This window comes from Pimephales promelas, chromosome 15 (genome assembly GCF_988280905.1).
Source record: "Pimephales promelas chromosome 15, fPimPro1.hap1.1, whole genome shotgun sequence".
NCBI classification, from domain to species: domain Eukaryota; kingdom Metazoa; phylum Chordata; class Actinopteri; order Cypriniformes; family Leuciscidae; genus Pimephales; species Pimephales promelas.
In genome coordinates, this window is record NC_142783.1 from 6,379,721 (window position 1) to 6,398,340 (window position 18,620).

The following is an 18,620-nucleotide window of genomic DNA, read 5'->3' on the forward strand; positions in this document are numbered from 1 at the left end:
TAGCACAGCAATGTCACGCGACCGTAACCACGAAAGAAACGATAGTCCAAATGTCTACCGGTTGACAGATTTACACAGCTGAATCGTGGCCATACTTGTACCTTTGTCCAATTTTGAAAAACTTTTTTGCATCAAATCAAAGCACTGGACGACTAGTTTATTCTGAACCCACTCATAAGCACTGCAACACTTCGCCCAGCCCACCACCACCAGAAGTAAATTCTCAACCTTTGTGAAACTTTGAATAACGAACTTGAGCGTGCAAAAGACTCGATATGTGAACGGCCCTTTACGTGGTCGCTATTTACATCTGACATCATCAGTAAACCGTTGTGTTACCAAGGCAACGACTGACACATAAGACTTACATTCCAGAGAGCGCCCAGTGGAAAACGAACCCATATCAGTACCGGCTGGCCCTGATCGGCACTAGGGCTGGGGTAAACGATTATTAACTAAACGATTAGTTAGGCGATTATTTTATCGATTAGTCGACTAATCTAATGACTAATTGGACGACTAATATAAAGAATATTTTCAAATAAATACTAGCATACTGAATCAAGATACTATAAGCTGGCTAACGTTAGTCTAATGTTATGTATTTGAACACCATCATTATAACTCTACAACCGCCAAAACCGTATTAAAATATTTTTTACAAACATTTTTTATCATAGAGAATGTTTAAATATTAATATCAGCTGAGGAGGGAAACGGAGGCGGAGTTCACCTACTGATCAGAGCGCGTGCTGACACGGAGTAAAGCCTTGTTTATAGACCATTTCACAAGATGTAAACAACACTGGTCCAGAAGCACTTCCTGTTTCAGTTTATTTCACATGTAAAGAAAACATCTTGAAGATGTTTGTTTACCTTTTTGATTCAGTTTTAAATGTTCTGTTGGTTGTATTTTATTCCAGCTTTTATGTAGTGTTAAAAAACTGAAACAGGAAGTGCTTCTGGACCAGTGTTGTTTACATCTTGTGAAATGGTCTATACTCGACACGTCCGCACGAGCGCGAATGTGCGCACGGCAAAAATGACGCGTTGGGTGCGCAAGACCAGGAAGACTGTGGCTGGCTGTGTGTACGCCTTTTTTTGTAACAGCACGCCCGGCGCCGCGTCCGGGAACGACTTCAAGCCGAATCTGCGCGAGCTTGTACGTCTCACGACACCGGCACCCAGTTTGCGCATCTAAATTGCAATTTGGTTTGTTTACTGTGTGTGATTCATTTAATGGATAGCACATTCACTTCTAGTTGTCTTCGTCCTCTATTCTGCAATGTTTCGGTCTCCCACGTGTGTGTGGCAAGCTGTACCGCCGGGAACATGCAAAAAATAAATAAATAAAGAAGCGTCGACGCAAAAATATGACGTCGACGCAATTTTGACGTCGAATCATCGACGCGCCGCTACAGCACTAATCGGCACAGAATGGAACGGTTTGGCCCGAAGGTGGAAAAGCCTCAGTCCTGTGTCAAATGTACTTTTTATGGTTAAATTGATAATCAGGATTATTTTGCAATCAATTATAATAAACAGAAATTAATTTTTACTTGCACATTCACCGAAGCACAAATCAGAAGAATTTGCGTGGTTTATTTTACCTCATCAAGTTTCCTAATTTATTACTGGCTATTTATCATTAAGGCCAACTGGTAAAACAAGAAACTTCTCTCAAAAATTAAAAAAAGTGAAATTCCAAGTACATTTCCCAATTACATTAAGGTTTTCTATTAAAACAACAGCAAAAAACGCTTTTGTATTGTCCCAAACGCAAATATAGACGATTACAGTTCATCACTGAGAGCACAAGTGCTTCTAGACACTTTAATTTACGCAGAATCTCTCAAATTGAGAGACTTTTTTTGCCTGTGTTTTCAGATCTTTCGCCCTCATCATTAGTATAAGGAATTTCAATTTAGTTTTAAAGGGATGGTATAATGTCCATTTCACAAGATGTAAAATAAATCTCTGATGTCCTCAGAGTGTGTATGTGAAGTCTTAGCTCAAAATACCCCACATATATTTTCATATAGCATGTTAAAGTTGTCACGTTTAGCAAAATTGCACCGTTTTGTGTCTGGCCATTTAAATGCAAATGAGCTGCACCTCCCAACACAGTGGGCGGAGCTTCAAGAGTGTGCGTGTTAGCAGCTCTGATTTCCTCATGCAGACATACGCTAAAATGTCAGAAACTGTTCTGCCTTTTATGTTTAAACTGAGAGTAAGAAGAAGTGGAAACATGTAGAATGCAACAGGACATCTCTGAATGGTTAGTTGATGAATTTGTGTTGCTGATGTGGAGTTAACTATCTTCAATTAGCACATTCTGTCAGGATAATCTATAAATTGCTTGTATAGGAACTGTTGTGAGATGCACACAAAGTGACTTTCTATTGCATGTGGAAAGACCTACAGTTTGAGCTGACTCACAAATGTGCTTGACTACAAGTCTACTCTTCTCAACATGGACTGCATGTTCCCGGGGTTTATGTAAATTTTAGGGTTGGTGATGTCACAAACCCGGGAGGAAGCTTGTGTAGTTCCTACCAGCCGTTTGTTGTAGTCCTTGAAAAAAAAGCATTTTCTTTAAAAGCAATTATCTCCCTTTGCTTTGAACTTTGAGCGTTGTAACTTTGCAGATGTTGTTTATGCTCAAACAGCAACATTACACGCTAACTAAAGTTAGAAAAGTGAAACTATAATCAACCACCCCTTTAATTTCTGAGAATATGAAAAAAAAAAAAAAAAAATCAGGAAACTAGATATGAACCATTTACGAATGGTAAAATGAACCATGAATAGACATCGTCTTGCTTATAGGTGAAAGCGCAATAATTTGGATGAAATGTAATAAAAAAAAATTATTAGAATTTTGAGCAAATTAATCCTGATTATTATTATGCAGCATGACAAAATTGTGACAAAGTTTTCATTGACTAAAAATACACTAATGCTCAGACAGACAAAAACAGGACAAGAAAGACTAAAAAAGTACATTTTACAGGACTAAGACTAAGAAAAACAAACAAACAAAAAACTACATTTGACTCAAATTTGACACATTTTAATCATCATAAACTGATTTGTGGCTGTAGAACATTTAAAAAATTAAATAAAAGGCCTGTGACAAAAAATCCTGTAGTATTAAAACACCTGTGCTGAGTTTGGGAGATTGCTGTGAAGCAGAAAGCAAGTGAGAGCGAGACCTTGTCAGTGTAGGTGGCGTTGTTTGTCACCAGGAGTCGAGTGAAGAGCTGGATGATGTGGTCAGTACTGAGGATGTTGTGTTGTCGAAGCTGACGGAAGTGCCTGAAACAGCAATCCCACAGCGGAACGCTTTCAGCCGACAGGCTCAACCTACAAGCCCAAACCAGGACAAACTCATTTAACACAGGCACATCATTTCCATGATCTAATTATGACAGTATGAGAAAACAACACACCAATAAGGTGGACATGAACTGTTATCTAAAAAGCCACTCAATCAAATACAGTAAACAGCAGCTACACTCACTTTAAATCATTCTCAAAATAAATAAAAGGGAAAATAAGACTCTTGGACCGCAAGACTACTTTTTAATGCATTTTTTATTGAATTAAACCTGCCAATATTAGCCGACGATATTATTCAAACAATATCTTGCTATACCGTATCCTGTATAACAGTGAAACGACCTGAATAGATGCTATGACTCCAGACAACAGTACAGCACTATACCTGATCTCTTCTGGCTTTGTAGCTGATGACCAGTGTGTGCTGACTAGATCACTGGGTAACAGGCATCCATGAGACAGACTGCAGGACAGCAGGGGCAGCTGCTGCAGAACCACAGCACCGCACGCATGCAGATCCACACCATCCACACGCCCACACTGACCACATATACTGGGGAAGGCATGAAGAAACAGGCTAAAAATGACAACATGTGGAGTGCAGGCACACACATTTCAGCTTCAGCTTTCAAAACCTCACTAATAATGCGGTATTACCAAAAGTACAAGTTTTAGATTAGTATAAATATTCTCCACGTCCTTCAATCCACAAACAAACCCCGGAGAGCAATAAAACTCCACTGCAAAATGGTCACTGTGATTCAAAACCCCTTAAGAAACCAAGATTTATTGCTAGAGTGTTATTGGTGGCAAAGTAATGGCACTTAATTTATAGCGAGAGCTCTTAACAGCAGGATAATGCAATTTCCACTGAATCTGTGAACACCAACAGACTCAAGCAGGGGAACAAAACATCTTCCTTCTCTGACCTGATGATATCACTGAGTTTCTGCTCATCGACTGCGCTTCTGTAGAGGTTCACGTCTTTTTCTCCGAGACGGCGCTCAATGCTTTCCAGAAGACGACAAAATCCTTCCATGGAGAGCCTGGTGAGAAGTTCAATAACAAAAACAAGAAAGTCAATTATTGGTTTATAGTTATAGTGTTATTTGTATTAACTTATTGTGTTTTCCTACTGCATTAATGTTACAGAGATTATGTAATGCAACATATTTCTGAGTAAAATAAGGATGTGGAATAAAAAAAAAAATAGGGTGGAACTTAAAATTATCCACTGGGAATTGACATGATCACAGTGAACAATCGATTTCAGAACAGTGCCAGGCCTGAAAGTGAGTTTGCAGTGGATTGTGGAGGAATACTTTCCTCCAGACAACCTCCAGAACCCACTTTTAAAGGGAATTTAGTACTGGGATGAGGAGGCTGAAGGTTGAGATCACCCTCGACAGCACCTAGACTTATCCTTTCCTTTTTCGTCTCTACCATTATATGCTATTATTGCTCTCACATCAATTAGCATTAATGTGATTTTACAAAGGCTGCATTCTCTATAATAGTAGCATAAGGGAATGCATGCCTATGTTTATCATCATCCAATAGCTCACAGAAAACCATTTCAGAAGTGGAGCATTTAATTACATTACAAGGTTACAAAGACAATTTTTTTTTGAATATCATGCACAGATCCCCAGTAATTGTCCAGGAATGTGTACTGACAATAATGTACTGAGTCAATTTTGATTTTGCATTGAATTTAAGTACTGTATAATAAAAACATATTGTATCAAGTACAAACATTTTTTTTGTAATGTTTGCACTTTCAAAGAATAATAAAATAAAACATCTTGTTCTTAGGTTTGGCATTGGATTGCTGCAGAAATGTGACATATTACAGGGCTCATTTTGTTCTAGCGAATCCATATCTCTCACACTGACGTATTAAGCACTGGGTGGCCTTTAGAGAATAGCTTCTGCAAAACCTAAACCCCCCACCATATGAAATGGCCAAAAAGAATTTATGACAATCTATAATGGGCCCTGGGGTCAGGGGCCACCAAACAATCGCTGCCTCTCTTTGGCAGGTTGTTTCCTGGAAACACCCTGATTAAGCTGCCTGTGTGAATTATATCCATGACATTCTGTGGAGCACAATCCATCTGGGCAAAGTCCTCTTCAGAGCGGCTGAAACACCCCCCATACATCCCTCTGCTCCGTCATCATCTTCCCACAGTGTATTCGCCAGGGCTCTTCAGAACACCTAACACACCCAAACAGCAGCTGATTACAGAGTATTGTGGGCAACATCTATACAGTAGGTGTTTGCGCTTGAGACCATTTATGAGGAGCATGTTCTCTATATTTCAGCTATTTGTTTTCTCCATAACAGCAATAATGGATCCACAAGCATATATTCTAGCCCACCCTAGAGACAGAATCACGCAACAAGGGAACTGATGTGACTCTTTCCGAAAAGTAGCTAAAACATGAAAATAGACAAAAATATATTAACAAATCAATCGGTGAAGGATACAGCAGCATCATACTTGAAAGGGCTTGACAACGGATCCATTACAGGGTGTTTTAGTGCTGGTCTCTCCTTTTACAAAGGTAGAAGTATAATGGGTTAGTCAAAAGATCAACTGAAGCACATCGAGATCTTTGAAAACACAAACTCGTGCCGTCATATGAGAGGCTGAGAGGACAGCCTCATGAAGGGAACGCTCGAAAGAATACAATGATACACTCTCCTCTCTAGACCTGAGCGCACGATAGCCTTGACTCCACTTTCGCATCACAACATGTGTGACACGGTATTTACTAAATGCTAAGATTCATACTAATGGTTTCTCCTTCTCTTGCTTACACGCACAATAACGTTACAAGAGCTTTGTTCTTAGCCAGACCTCTTCACAAGGCCAAAGAAACTCACATTCACAAAGACGAATAATATGCCAGAGAGAGAGAGGTCACTACGAACCATATCCTTTTAACAGACGGCAGGAAACGCAGTAGCCCAAGTGGTGGGTTTTGTCAATAAAATGTCATTTTAATCTATTGAAAGGTCTTAAATTACTAGGAAACACTTTACAATCACCTCCATAGGGAACCACTGGGGCTTTGCATGCGCATTAGCATCTAAAGTGAAGGGGTTGTTTGTTTTGATAGTCATCTCATTTGATCACAGGGCCTTTATGCATGAAGCAAACAAATTATTCTGCCAAAAATGCAGAATTTGCATGCATACCTTTGTGCTAAACATCTATTCAACCAACTCATTAAAGTGGATAATCCACTCCATGTATACACTTGGCAATATTGATAAAGCAGGCTTCATTAATCGATTTATTCAACGCAGAAATAATAAAATAAGTAATAAAGAGCAAAATGGCTGGAGTAATTCGTATAAACCTTAACTTACACTGTCCTGGAGGGTTGCGAATTTCGTCATGATTCATCATCACATTGTTTTAATTTCTGCATGTCATCATGGTTTCTTTTTCTAATGTGATGTCTATAACCACAGGAACATGTTTTACAATAGGGTTGAAGGGAGAACGCAGTGGCAAATCGTAGAAATTTTGTATATACTCTGCTTACGCTCTACAGTGAGTGGCACTAGAGAGAAAAAAAGAGTCAAAATAGCCAGCTAATCCGTTTGCTCAATATTTTTTAACCAGTACTTGCACTTTTCCACTTAATCGATTCATAAATATTGAGGCTACCGACACTTGTGAGAAAAAAAAAAAAACGGTATGGTTGAGCATTCTGTCCTTGCTAGGGTCACATCTCGTGACATCATGTGCCGTTTTTGGTTCGTTTTGCTGTCTTTGATCCGTGATGCGCTACCAGATAACACCAGAGTTCATTTCGATCCGCTTGATTGGTGTGCACCAGGGTTCAGATCGTAGCATTCACACTTACCGTATTCATATGAACAGCACTAACAGAGAAATCGCACCAGTTTGTTTTTAATCAACACACTATTAGTTACTTATTCATTTTGAGGTATACAAAAACCTATAATGTAAACATAATCTATAGTGGTATCAATCATGAAAAAAAAACAAAAAAACAATCTAATCCAGAAATGTATATATATATATATATATATATATATATATATATCAAGTACATTAGTGCAAATGCCCCAGCTTTTATATGGGGATTTTTAGATTCATCATAATATATAACAGTTTACTTTCAAAAGATCTATGTCCATTTGAGATGTGTACATTTTTATGTTAATGTACAATATATACTACTGTAAATAGTATAAGTCCATGCACATCATGCAAACCTACTAACTATCTGTCTGAGCGGAGCCTTCATGATGCCCACACTTTCATTCTTCAGAACATTCTATGAAGTCAAGAAATATTTGAGTCTCCTGGGACTTGGGGTCAAATCTCCGGAGGAGAAAATTGCTCCCTTACAGCATTATCTGGGATTAGGGCAATAATGTTGGATTCAGGGTCTGAGCCATCCATACAAGGTGTCCTAAAGCCACAATTGAGCCCCGCTGAGTGAGGTTGTTGGCTGCAGAACCCCAGTTCATTATATCTGTACACCCATGTGCACATGTACACGCATCCCCCATCCCAGAAAACCACACACAGAGAAAAAAAACCTCCCTGTTGTTGTGGTTTGAGTAGAAACTCTACTACTGACTGAATCAGCTGAGTGTTTTTAACATGCTTACTACTAAAAAAGATTTTTGCTTTGCTTGATATCTGGACTCAAGTAAAAATAATAGGAGTGTAACGATACACATATTCGTATTGAACCGTTCGGTATGAGGCTTTCGGTTCGGTATCGCATTACAAATCGAACGATTCGCTGGACCTTTTTACTGCCGGTGCGAGCAAAATTTTGTTAGCAGTCGCGACCACCACAACCTTGCCTCAATGATAACAAATGGCAAACATAATAAAAGCGGAACAGAAATGTGCTACTTTGGTGCTTCACGGACCGTTTATCAGTGCAGCGCAAAGCGATCTTGATCACGCAACACTGTTACTACACAGCACTAAGAGATCCAGTAAAGAAAGCATTTGAATTCTTTCTTTTTTTTTTGTTGAATCAAAAACTTACCGAACCGTGACACCACTGTGTCGTATCGAAGCGAACCGTGAATTTTGTCAACCGTTATACCCCTAAAAAATAACCAAATATACTTAAAACTAAGTTCTTTAGGTTTATGCAAATACTATCAATCGGGCAATAAAAACAATACTAACTTAAAGGGAAACCAATATCCATTAGACGGCGCTTTAATCTTTTAAAATTTTGTTTCTGTTTCATTCTTCATCATATCTTCTAAACTAGAGTAATAATCAGGTGCATCTCTATGATAATACTTAGATAAGTTAACGTGATACTGCAATCTCATTGATAATGAGAAATGTTACTGCGTAGTAAACATTCAGGGCCAGTATTTAGGTCTATAGAGTTTCTAGCTGCTTTCAGAAGAGAGAAAACCGTGGAGCAATCCAAGCATCTGTACCTGTTGGGGGATTGGAGAGGGTCAGGCCTTCCATGCTGTGGTGTATTGACCTGCTCATGTGTGCCACTGTTGGTTTGAATAGGTATTACACTCTCCTCTTGAATTACGACATCTCCTCTCCAGGTGTGATGCTCACTTTGACTCGGTGAAAGTGAAACATCACTATCCGTCTGCATCGAGAGGTCTGGTTTAATTTCACCAGCTGGATTGAGAATGCTGGGACGTCTGCTGTTAGTGTGATCTGAAATTGATATAAGACCACGATGAGTAAGTATAATTCTTAAATTGGGCTAATCAATTGAAAAAAGTGACAAACATCGATGAAACTTGGCAAGTCATGTCAATACATCTGTTTACTGACAATGTGAAATTAAAAGTAACTGAGGTGGAATTTCAAACCTGGAAGATCTTGATGTCTCGGCACAGAGTCACCTTCATCCTCTGCAGACACTTCCTCATCCTCATCTCCAGAGTTCATGTACTGCGAGTTATCTCTTGGATCGGTGGTATCTGGGGAAGGACTGCGGGTCGGACACCGCTGTAATGACACAATGTCCGCAGGCTTCTTCACGGTCACAGATAGAGAGGACACTTCAGCTTCCCTCAGGGTCATGTGAGGTGAGATTCGTTCTTCCCATCTTCGCTGCTCTCCTGCCCTCTGAGAGAAGTCCCAATCAGACTCCATCTGCTTTTCATGCACGTCACTCAAACATTTGTCCTCAAGGAAATCACCTGAGTTTAGAATGTTATCAGATAAAATGGCAGCGCCACTGGCTTTTGAAACATGGGAGTGCATACAAAGGCCACTTTGTAGAGGAGAGAGTGAAGGATGATTAGGCATCAGCTCTGTTTGAGATGGTGAACGTTGATCATTTCTTGATGAGCGGCTGGAGGTCTGGTGACCCGTGAAGATGACAGCACTCTGTGATGATCCGTGTGTGCTGGGGAACTGGAACCTGCTCAGGTGCTGTTCAAGTGAAACAATAGATATGGTAGATATAAGTGGTGGCAGAAAGGAGATGATGGCAATTAGGGCTAGGCACAAGAACGTTAACGATTACTATCCTGACATAATTTTCCTCTATAAGATTATAACAAAAGTTCGATAAGTGTTCAATATAATGTTTATGCACTATGCAAATAATGCTGGCGTGTATAATAATCAAATATCAAATAATAATCGCGATCAATCAAATAATAATCGCGATTAATCGCATCAAAAATAAAAGTTTGTTTACATAATATATGTGGGTGCACTGTGTGTTATTATTATATGTATATATATATATATATATATATACACACACATGCTTGTATATATTTAAGAAATATTTTCATGTATATACTATATATATATATATATATAAATTTATATTATATATATATATATACATACATATATATATATATATATATATAAATAATATATTTTTCTTAAATATACATGCATGCGTGTGTATTTTTATACAAAATAATTATATACAGTGCACCCACATATATTATGTAAAAACAAACTTTTATTTTGGATGCGATTAATCACGATTAATCGTTTGACAGCCGTAATATATATATATATATATATATATATATATATATACACACACACACACGCACACACACACATGCTTGTATATATTTAAGAAATATTTTCATGTATATACTATATATATATATTTATATTATATATATATATATATATATAAATAATATCTTTTTCTTAAATATACATGCATGCGTGTGTATTTTTATATATACAAAATAATTATACACAGTGCACCCACATATATTATGTAAAAACAAACTTTTATTTTGGATGCGATTAATCACGATTAATCGTTTGACAGCCCTAATTTATAGATATAATATATATATATATATATATATATATATATATATATATATATATATATATGAAGAGTTCAGATGCAAAAGCCTCTAAATGCCATTTGAAATTTTCTTCTAAAATGACCATTTTTATCAAGCTTGTATATTTCAGTTCAGTAATTTCACTTAAATGACAATTAATAGATAATCTTCATTGCCATTTAAGTGAAATTACTGAACTTAAATATACAAGCTTGATAAAAATGGTCATTTTAGAAGAAAATTTCAAATATAAATCACTTCTCTGTCTTCCACTACCCTGACTAGAACGTCGGTCTCCTCAGCTGTGAACCGCTCCTAGCGTGCGCCTGATAAATTCGCCATAACAATAACAATCCGCCATGCAACATGCACAACTGCTCTTAAAGGGTGTGTTGGAAGACGCTCTGATAGGTTTATTTCACTTTACACCCAAACCACACCTATGAATAATAAAGCTATTTCAGACCAACCCCTTTTAAACTTGCGTCGGGTGCAAGACTCATTCATCCCGCTGGTAAAATAGCAACAGCGCCTAAGACCAGCCCACAAAGTTACGTGCGCCTCACGCTTGATACTAAGAGTCAGTCCCAATGGACTTCTATTCTATTGTATATTTTGAATACCCTTGCATCTCCTTTTGTGTATGACAGAAAAAAAGAAAGTCATACCGGTTTGGAAAAAAAAAAAACACAAAAGTGAGAGAATTTTCATTTTTGGGTAATCGAACTAAACGTTTTGAAGCATTTCCTTTTGAATACTCATGGGAAGAGTTTAACCAATGTAAAAAGTGAAATATATCTTCACATACATTTGTAAAAATGTGATGAAAATGAAAGGAAGTAAAACTGCAGAAAAACAAAAAAAGCCATGTCAAGTACAAAGAGTCAAAGCATTTACAAAGTGCTAAAATTAATTGGCCGGTCAAGGATACCTCATTGCCAGTAAGTGGGAGCTAAATGTCTGCTATATCATTCTCTCATTGCTTTACTTCCACTAGTCCTTGGCCCCAAAACTCAACCCTGACAATTCAGGTTAAGGTGGCTTCTTTTCAAATAAACTTTAATCCAAAACATTTCAAGGTATCATTTCTGTAGCTTTATACAAACCGACTTTGATTTCTTTTGGTCAAGGTTAGATTTTCTTCCAACTGTCTGTTCAGGTGAGTGCACTGAGATCAGTGTCTTAACTTTTAATCTTATTAACAATCCTATGCTCCTAAACTCTGTTTCATGACAGAAATACTGCACTACGGAGGAAGAGTGGTGGATGTGTACCGAAAAAAAAAAAAAAATCAGCACACATAATAATAAAAAAAAAAAAAACATGGCTTCTGTTTCTTTTCTGATAAGGGTCTTAAATACCAACCCGTTAGCTGCTTAATAACATCCACTGTAAACCACGCGGTCTGTCTGGCAGATCCAGTGTGGAAGTAAAAAAAAAAAAGAAAGGAAAAAAGAAATGGAGTGAGAGGAAAAGTTAATTTCTTGGCTGAGTGATTCCATCGCTAGCTGCAGGGCAAAGTAGAAAGTGTTTCGCTAAAGTAGCAATTGATTCTTCTATCAATCTGCGGCACGCGCCTGCTCTTCCAAGGAATATATTAAATATGAAAATCATATCCCGTTATCATGGCTTCCCAGCTTTCAGGCTGGTAAGCTCCCCTTAATGAATGCTGCAGCCTCGGGGACATGCACGCAGCCAGTGGTGGCGCCTATGCATAATGGAGTGATTCCTCCCATCTCTGCTCATTACAATATCGGCAGGCTGGATTTGGGGGGGCTGGGAAATGGGGAGGAAGGGGGGGATACGGCACAGTCACAAGTGACTGCTCTAGACAGAATGCTCTAAGTCATTATGAGCTGTCTTCCACATTTCATCCGAGAGAGCTCGAGTCGCTTGAAGAGAGGGAAAGCTACAGCCACGGGCTTGAACTACATTGTCGGTGCGGGCAAAAGCAGCCAGGATTAGACACCTGTGGCACTACAGATACGAGAGGGAAAATGAACAGCCTCACGACCACCGCTGAGCAATCTACATAACAGCGACTTTTATTCCAGGGAGTGACAGAAAGAGTTTGGACGCATATTGTTTTAGCCGTCATACGTGTGATGTGACTGTCACAACGAGAAACGTGACTCATGGTCAGTTGGATTGCTGTAGCTGTAAGAGGCTTTCAAAATACTCTTTTCCATTTGTGTTTTTTCCCCCCTTCTAATTGTAAATGGCCTTTTAAAATGTGTAATATCATTTTGTTTTAAGACTGTGATACTCCTTTGTTAAACCAAAGCAGTCATTTGAGCAAAACAGAAATTACTTCAAGCACTTTCCAATTTGCTTTTGATTATAAATTAATTGTGGCCTTTGAACACTGATACCCCATATAAACTGTCAAAAGTGTCTCCTGAAGAGGGAGGCTGAGCTGAATAATGGTTGTGGTATTTTTCTCTACAACTCTCAACTCTCTTCTTTTGAAAAAAAAAAGAGACACACTTCCATTGGATCCCATCACAGCACTGCAGTTTTATCAAAGGCACACAGATAGCTTTGTAAATTCCCCACTGAACTGTAATTTCCATAGATGACATGATAATTTTCTCTTACCTCGTCCGCTTCTGATTCCCCCCTGGCCTCCGTTTTCTTCTTGTCTTTCTTTAGTCTGGTAATATGATTCTTGTACTCCAACTGAAATGAATTCAAGTCAAATCATCACTAATATAGATCGTTTCAACCATCTAAATGACAAAACAAATTTGCTTAGTTGTAACACGGCACTGGCTTAATAGCATAGCAGTTACGGGACACATGACACAAAACAATTCCAATATAACCTCTTATTTCATGAAACATTGCAAACAAAGCAATGGAAGAGGAAGATTATGTTTCTGCCCCTAAATGTAGCGCCAATCAGCGTGTGTATTCCTTTGTGAGTGCCCTTAATAGTGCCTGCCAAGGCTCTTAATCAGTTTGGCGAGTTAACCAGTGGCAGAGATGACGGCGCTGGGATTACCTCCAACCTCCCACTTCATTCTCGTAAGACAATATCTGCGCTCCCAAAAGAGACCAGAGTTACCATTTACACCGATTTTACACACGATAACATCTAAAGTGCTCCGTGCAGTTACAAGCAGACAAATATTAGCGAATCAGAGTGGGAAGAAAAGAGAAATGAGGTGATGGTATGAATTTGAGCAATTAAGCAATCGAGTTCAATTTAGTGTGATAGAAATTAAAGTGATATTCTTTGACTGGCAGCTAGATTAGCAAGTATCTCTTACAATTGCAATTTTAGGCTAGCGCTGCAGCAACCAAACAAAACACAACACACACAAAAAGGAGGAAAACGGGTTTCTTTCACAAAAAGGGACATTCGGTGGCACTTCACTATCTGAATACAGGGCGATTAATTTGTGGTAGTAGTGTAATTAAACAATTTGTCTAATTTGATATTAAGCTGTGGAGCACTGTTCAGTTTTAAGTGACAATCTGACGGAGCTGTTGTTTTCTTTTTCTCATTTGCGTGCGGTGATAAATGAGTGCTGGAGTGTTTATGATTGTTCCCAAACAACAATAAGTGTGAAAGTTTAAACACTGGAAGACAATTAGACAGACAATTACAGGATTATGGCAATGGTCTAATTGAGGCTCAGAATATATGTCGGGGGAGGGGAGAAATATAAATGCCTTATTTTGGGGAAATGCAAACATTCAGACAACACTAATATGTTTGGTACTGAGCGGCTATCGTTTGGGTCAACGCACGTTTCATTTCACCTCTATGATCAGAACAACGCAAACATGTGCTTTGACATGAGAATAACAACCAAAACACAGCTTGGAATGATAAAGCGATGCACTAACCATAATACATCTATACGTCTAAGATAAAACTTTGAAATAAGCATAACAATTGACACAGACTCAGTACTTTTTTTTAGGAAGCACATACGATGAATATTGGTTGTCCAAGGTTGTTACCCTCTTTTGAAGCAGCCCACTACAATCAATGGAGAATTCTTTCAATTTGGATGCCAAGTTTTCCACATTCCCCAGTAGCTCAAGGTTGCGTGTCTTTGCTCGCTGCTCTCTCTCGCGCAGCTCCTTGTAATAGCAGCGCATCTTGGCACACTTCAGCTTAGTCCTGTGTGCAAGAGACAGATGTGAAATGGACAGCTTTGCTACTCACTGTATAGAAAAAGGCTGCATTGACTTTGCATTAATAAAAATAAATATAGAAACATGCACAAATAGGTCAAACATTACTATAAATAGGTTAATGCTAGCTTATTAGTATTACTAATTGCTGCGTGCTATGTGCATATTACAGGACAAACTAAAAAATTACATATTTGTCAAGAGCCTCTTTACAATAGTACTAATGGATTCTCCGCAGCTAAGATGGAGTTTTGTGACTAGCAAAGGGCGAAAATGGATAATAATGGCTGAAATGTTCAAATGAATGATAAACGCTGATCTACTAACCTCTCACACATCCTTGACCATCATGGCCCCATATCAAAATTCTTTATTTTTATAAATGCATTTAATTGAGCCATCATAAAAACAAACTGGCCTCAAGTACTTAAACAGACACAGATGACCCCAAATCATCAATGAGTGAGCGTATCGGTCTACTTATTTATCCTGGAATAACCATTTTTTGGAGAAAGTGTGGCGGGAACAAAAGACGTATGTCACTACAATATAGACTTAATAAAATAAAATGTTTATAAACAAGATGATTAAAAAAAACAAACGATTTTTTTATTTAATTTATCAAAGTAATAAGTGAAAGCACAATAAATGTAATACTGTAGCAAAACATTTCTTTATGGCCTCTTTCAGGTTGTAAAAGAATCCCTAAAATTGTAATCTGAAAGTCAGTGTTGGATACACTAGAAACAGTAGTATATGGAGCAAAAAATATCAATATATTTTATACTTGAGCGGAATCCATTCACACACACATATATAAATGTATTGATATTTTTTTTTATCGATCAGCATTTATTGATGATTTGGGGTCATCTGTTTCTGTTTAAGTACTTGAGGCCAGTTTGTTTTTATGATGGCTCAATTAAATGCATTTATAAAAATAAAGAATTTTGATATGGGGCCATGATGGTCAAGGAGGATGTTTGAGAGGTTAGTAGATCGGCATTTATCATATATATATATATATATGTTCTGTTGTCAAGAATAGTTTTTACCAGCTAAGAATGATTGCCCGCCTGATGTCATTCCTATCTCATGACGATCTTGAGAAAGTTATCCATGCTTTTATTACATCACGGCTGGATTATTGTAATTCCCTCTACCTTGGCCTCCTACAATCATCACTTAGACGTTTGCAGTTGGTACAAAACGCAGCAGCACGTCTTTTAACTGGCACCAGGAGGCGTGAGCATATCACCCCCATTCTGGCTGCCTTGCACTGGCTCCCAGTTCATTTTAGGATTCAGTTTAAAGTTTTACTGTTTGTTTTTAAGGCACTTAATGGGCTAGCTCCAACTTACATCACTGAACTTGTACAGCCATATTCAGTTCAAAGGTCACTCAGATTCTCAAAGCAAGGGCTTCTGCTTGTGCAGCGCTCACGGCTCAAGCAGAGGGGTGACAGAGCGTTTGCAGTTCCTGCTCCACGGTTGTGGAACCAGCTCCCTCAGGATATTAGATATGCCCCCTCCATTGCTATATTCAAAACCAGGGTAAAAACCCATTTTTATTCTATGGCCTTCCTGGTTCCTTAACCTGGAACTCCTGTTTGTTCTTTGTATTTCTGTGCTGTACGCCCTGATATTGAAGATTTTGTTTTGTTTTTTATTTCATGTTTTTTATGCTTATGACTATTGTTTCTGTGTTTTTATTTTCTTTTATTTATTCATTGTACAGCACTTTGGTCAGTCTTGCACTGTGTATAAATGTGCTTTATAAATTAAATGTACTTACTATATATATATATATATATATATATATATACCTCTCCAAGGCTGCATTTATTTAATTATAAATACAAAATAAAATAATATTGTGACATATAAATAATACTTTATTTTTATCTGAGTATATTTTAAAATGTAATGCATCCCTGCTGTGATCAAAACTGAATTTTCAGCATCATTACTCCAGTCTTCAGTGTCACATGATCCTTCAGAAATCATTCTAATATTCTTATTTTGCTGCATCAAGAAACATTTCTGATTATTATCTAATGCTGAAAAAAGTAAATATAAATATTAAATATAAATAAATGTAAATATTTTCAGGTTTCTTTGATGAATAGAAACTTAAAAAAACAGCATTTATTTGAAATAGAATCTTTTATACGATTATAAATGTATTTACTGTAATTTCTGATCAATTTAATGCATCATTGCTGAATAAAAGTATTAATTTCTTTCCAAAATAAATAAATAAATACATCTTACTGACCCCAAACTTTTGATTGGTAGTGTATAATCTTACCATTCAAAGCGTTTTATAAAGCTTTTTATTTTAGCTAAATGCTGTTGTTATAATTGTACACATCTGTTTTCAACGTTGATCATAATAATAATAAATATTTCTTGAGCAGCAAATCAGCATATTAGACAGATTTGTGATTTCTGAAAGATGATGTGACACTGAAGACTGGAGTAATGACAGAATAAATTAAATTTATATTCAAACAGCAGTTATTTTAAATTTCAATATTATTTCACAATATAACTGTTTTTAAATTAAATAAATGCAGCCTTGGTGGTATTTTAAAAACATGCAAATACATAGGTTTCTTGATATATTTACTATTAATTTCATAATGTACGAGTCAACTGTGTTATACTTACAGTCTTTCATCTGATCTTAAGTAGGCAAACAGTTTTTCTTCCAGTTCATGTCTTCTTCTCTCCCTAAACAAAAAAGTAGTATTAAACAATTCGTCTCCACAAATACTAAATTAAGTAAGATAAAAAAAGAAGGAGCTTGACTAAGTTACTAGATGAATCCAGGGAGCGTTACCAAATTTACGAACTTTATAATAGTACGTACATTAATAGTTCTTTACATCTTTACATTAGGTAAAGTTATAACTTTAGCTACATCCTCCGCAAAAACTAAAGAGAAAAACAACCAACATTGTGATAGGCTAACTTACTGAATCTGTCATCATAATACAGCAATTATGAAAAAGGCGACATCCAAAACAGATAGCTAAGACATCCGACATAATATTTGAGCTCTCTGCTATACATGGGTGATTATTAAAAAAGCATGTCTTTTCAAAAGCTAAAGAATCGTTCACCGCTGTCCCGTTGGTTATTCTCACTCTCCTGCTCACCGAGCCAGACAGCTGCTACAGTCCGCGAGAGCTGAAATCTACCGCGCTGCTTCATTCAAGGCCCACTTCAATTTCCAAACATTTAATAGAGACAATACAGCATTCATTACGAATAAGCTCAAGGAAAAAGTGCACCGCGTTCTTACCTTTCGTGTATACTCGTTTGAATATTTCCAATTTGATCGAAATACTCGGTGTTGCAGACAGCCATGGCTGGTTTTGTTCGCTGTTCACCTCAGCGCTGTTAGAGCTCGTTGTTTACAATGGTTACCATACGCACCGTTACCCAGGAGACCGCGCGAGCAAGTTGACAGAAGGGCGCGAATTTCTCTGATGCTGAGGCGGCGGGGAGACACCTCGGTAAGAAACAGCTGAAACCGGGACGAAAGGGTGAATTTTACTTCAGACATCCAGGTTAGCTCGATATAAAATGTACAAATGCCACGTTTTCCCTCAGATACATCAACATACACGAGATCAAAGTCTGATAGCCACCAATTAAGTTACAAGCGTTTTGTCTCTGAAACAGACTTGTTTTACACGAAATAAAAGGTAAAATCGACCAAGACGATGAAGATTATTGTTAATCCAACTGTCAAAATAGTATTTCCTAAATATGTAGAGCTAAGCTATATT

The 18,620-nt window shown here is 37.5% G+C and overlaps 1 protein-coding gene across 3 annotated transcripts in view; it reads right to left on the reverse strand.

The window, feature by feature from the left end:
- kiz (kizuna centrosomal protein) overlaps nt 1-18,392 on the reverse strand; it is a 36,782-nt gene extending 18,390 nt beyond the window's left edge. Inside the window, exons 1-9 of one of the 3 annotated variants that reach the window (XR_016146635.1) lie at nt 18,131-18,392; nt 17,494-17,556; nt 14,645-14,807; nt 13,271-13,351; nt 9,206-9,773; nt 8,807-9,047; nt 4,272-4,388; nt 3,728-3,895; nt 3,216-3,366 (exon numbers count right to left, since the gene is read on the reverse strand). Coding sequence is in view for 2 of the 3 variants with exons in the window: in XM_089120060.1 (XP_088976186.1) it covers nt 3,216-3,366; nt 3,728-3,895; nt 4,272-4,388; nt 8,807-9,047; nt 9,206-9,773; nt 13,271-13,351; nt 14,645-14,807; nt 17,494-17,556; nt 18,131-18,195 (1,617 nt within the window). In the remaining variant the exon portion in view is untranslated. The remainder of the gene's footprint in view (nt 1-3,215; nt 3,367-3,727; nt 3,896-4,271; nt 4,389-8,806; nt 9,048-9,205; nt 9,774-13,270; nt 13,352-14,644; nt 14,808-17,493; nt 17,557-18,130) is intronic. The other 2 variants (XM_089120060.1, XM_089120059.1) reach the window with 2 other exon arrangements.
- Nucleotides 18,393-18,620: the final 228 nt, after the last annotated feature.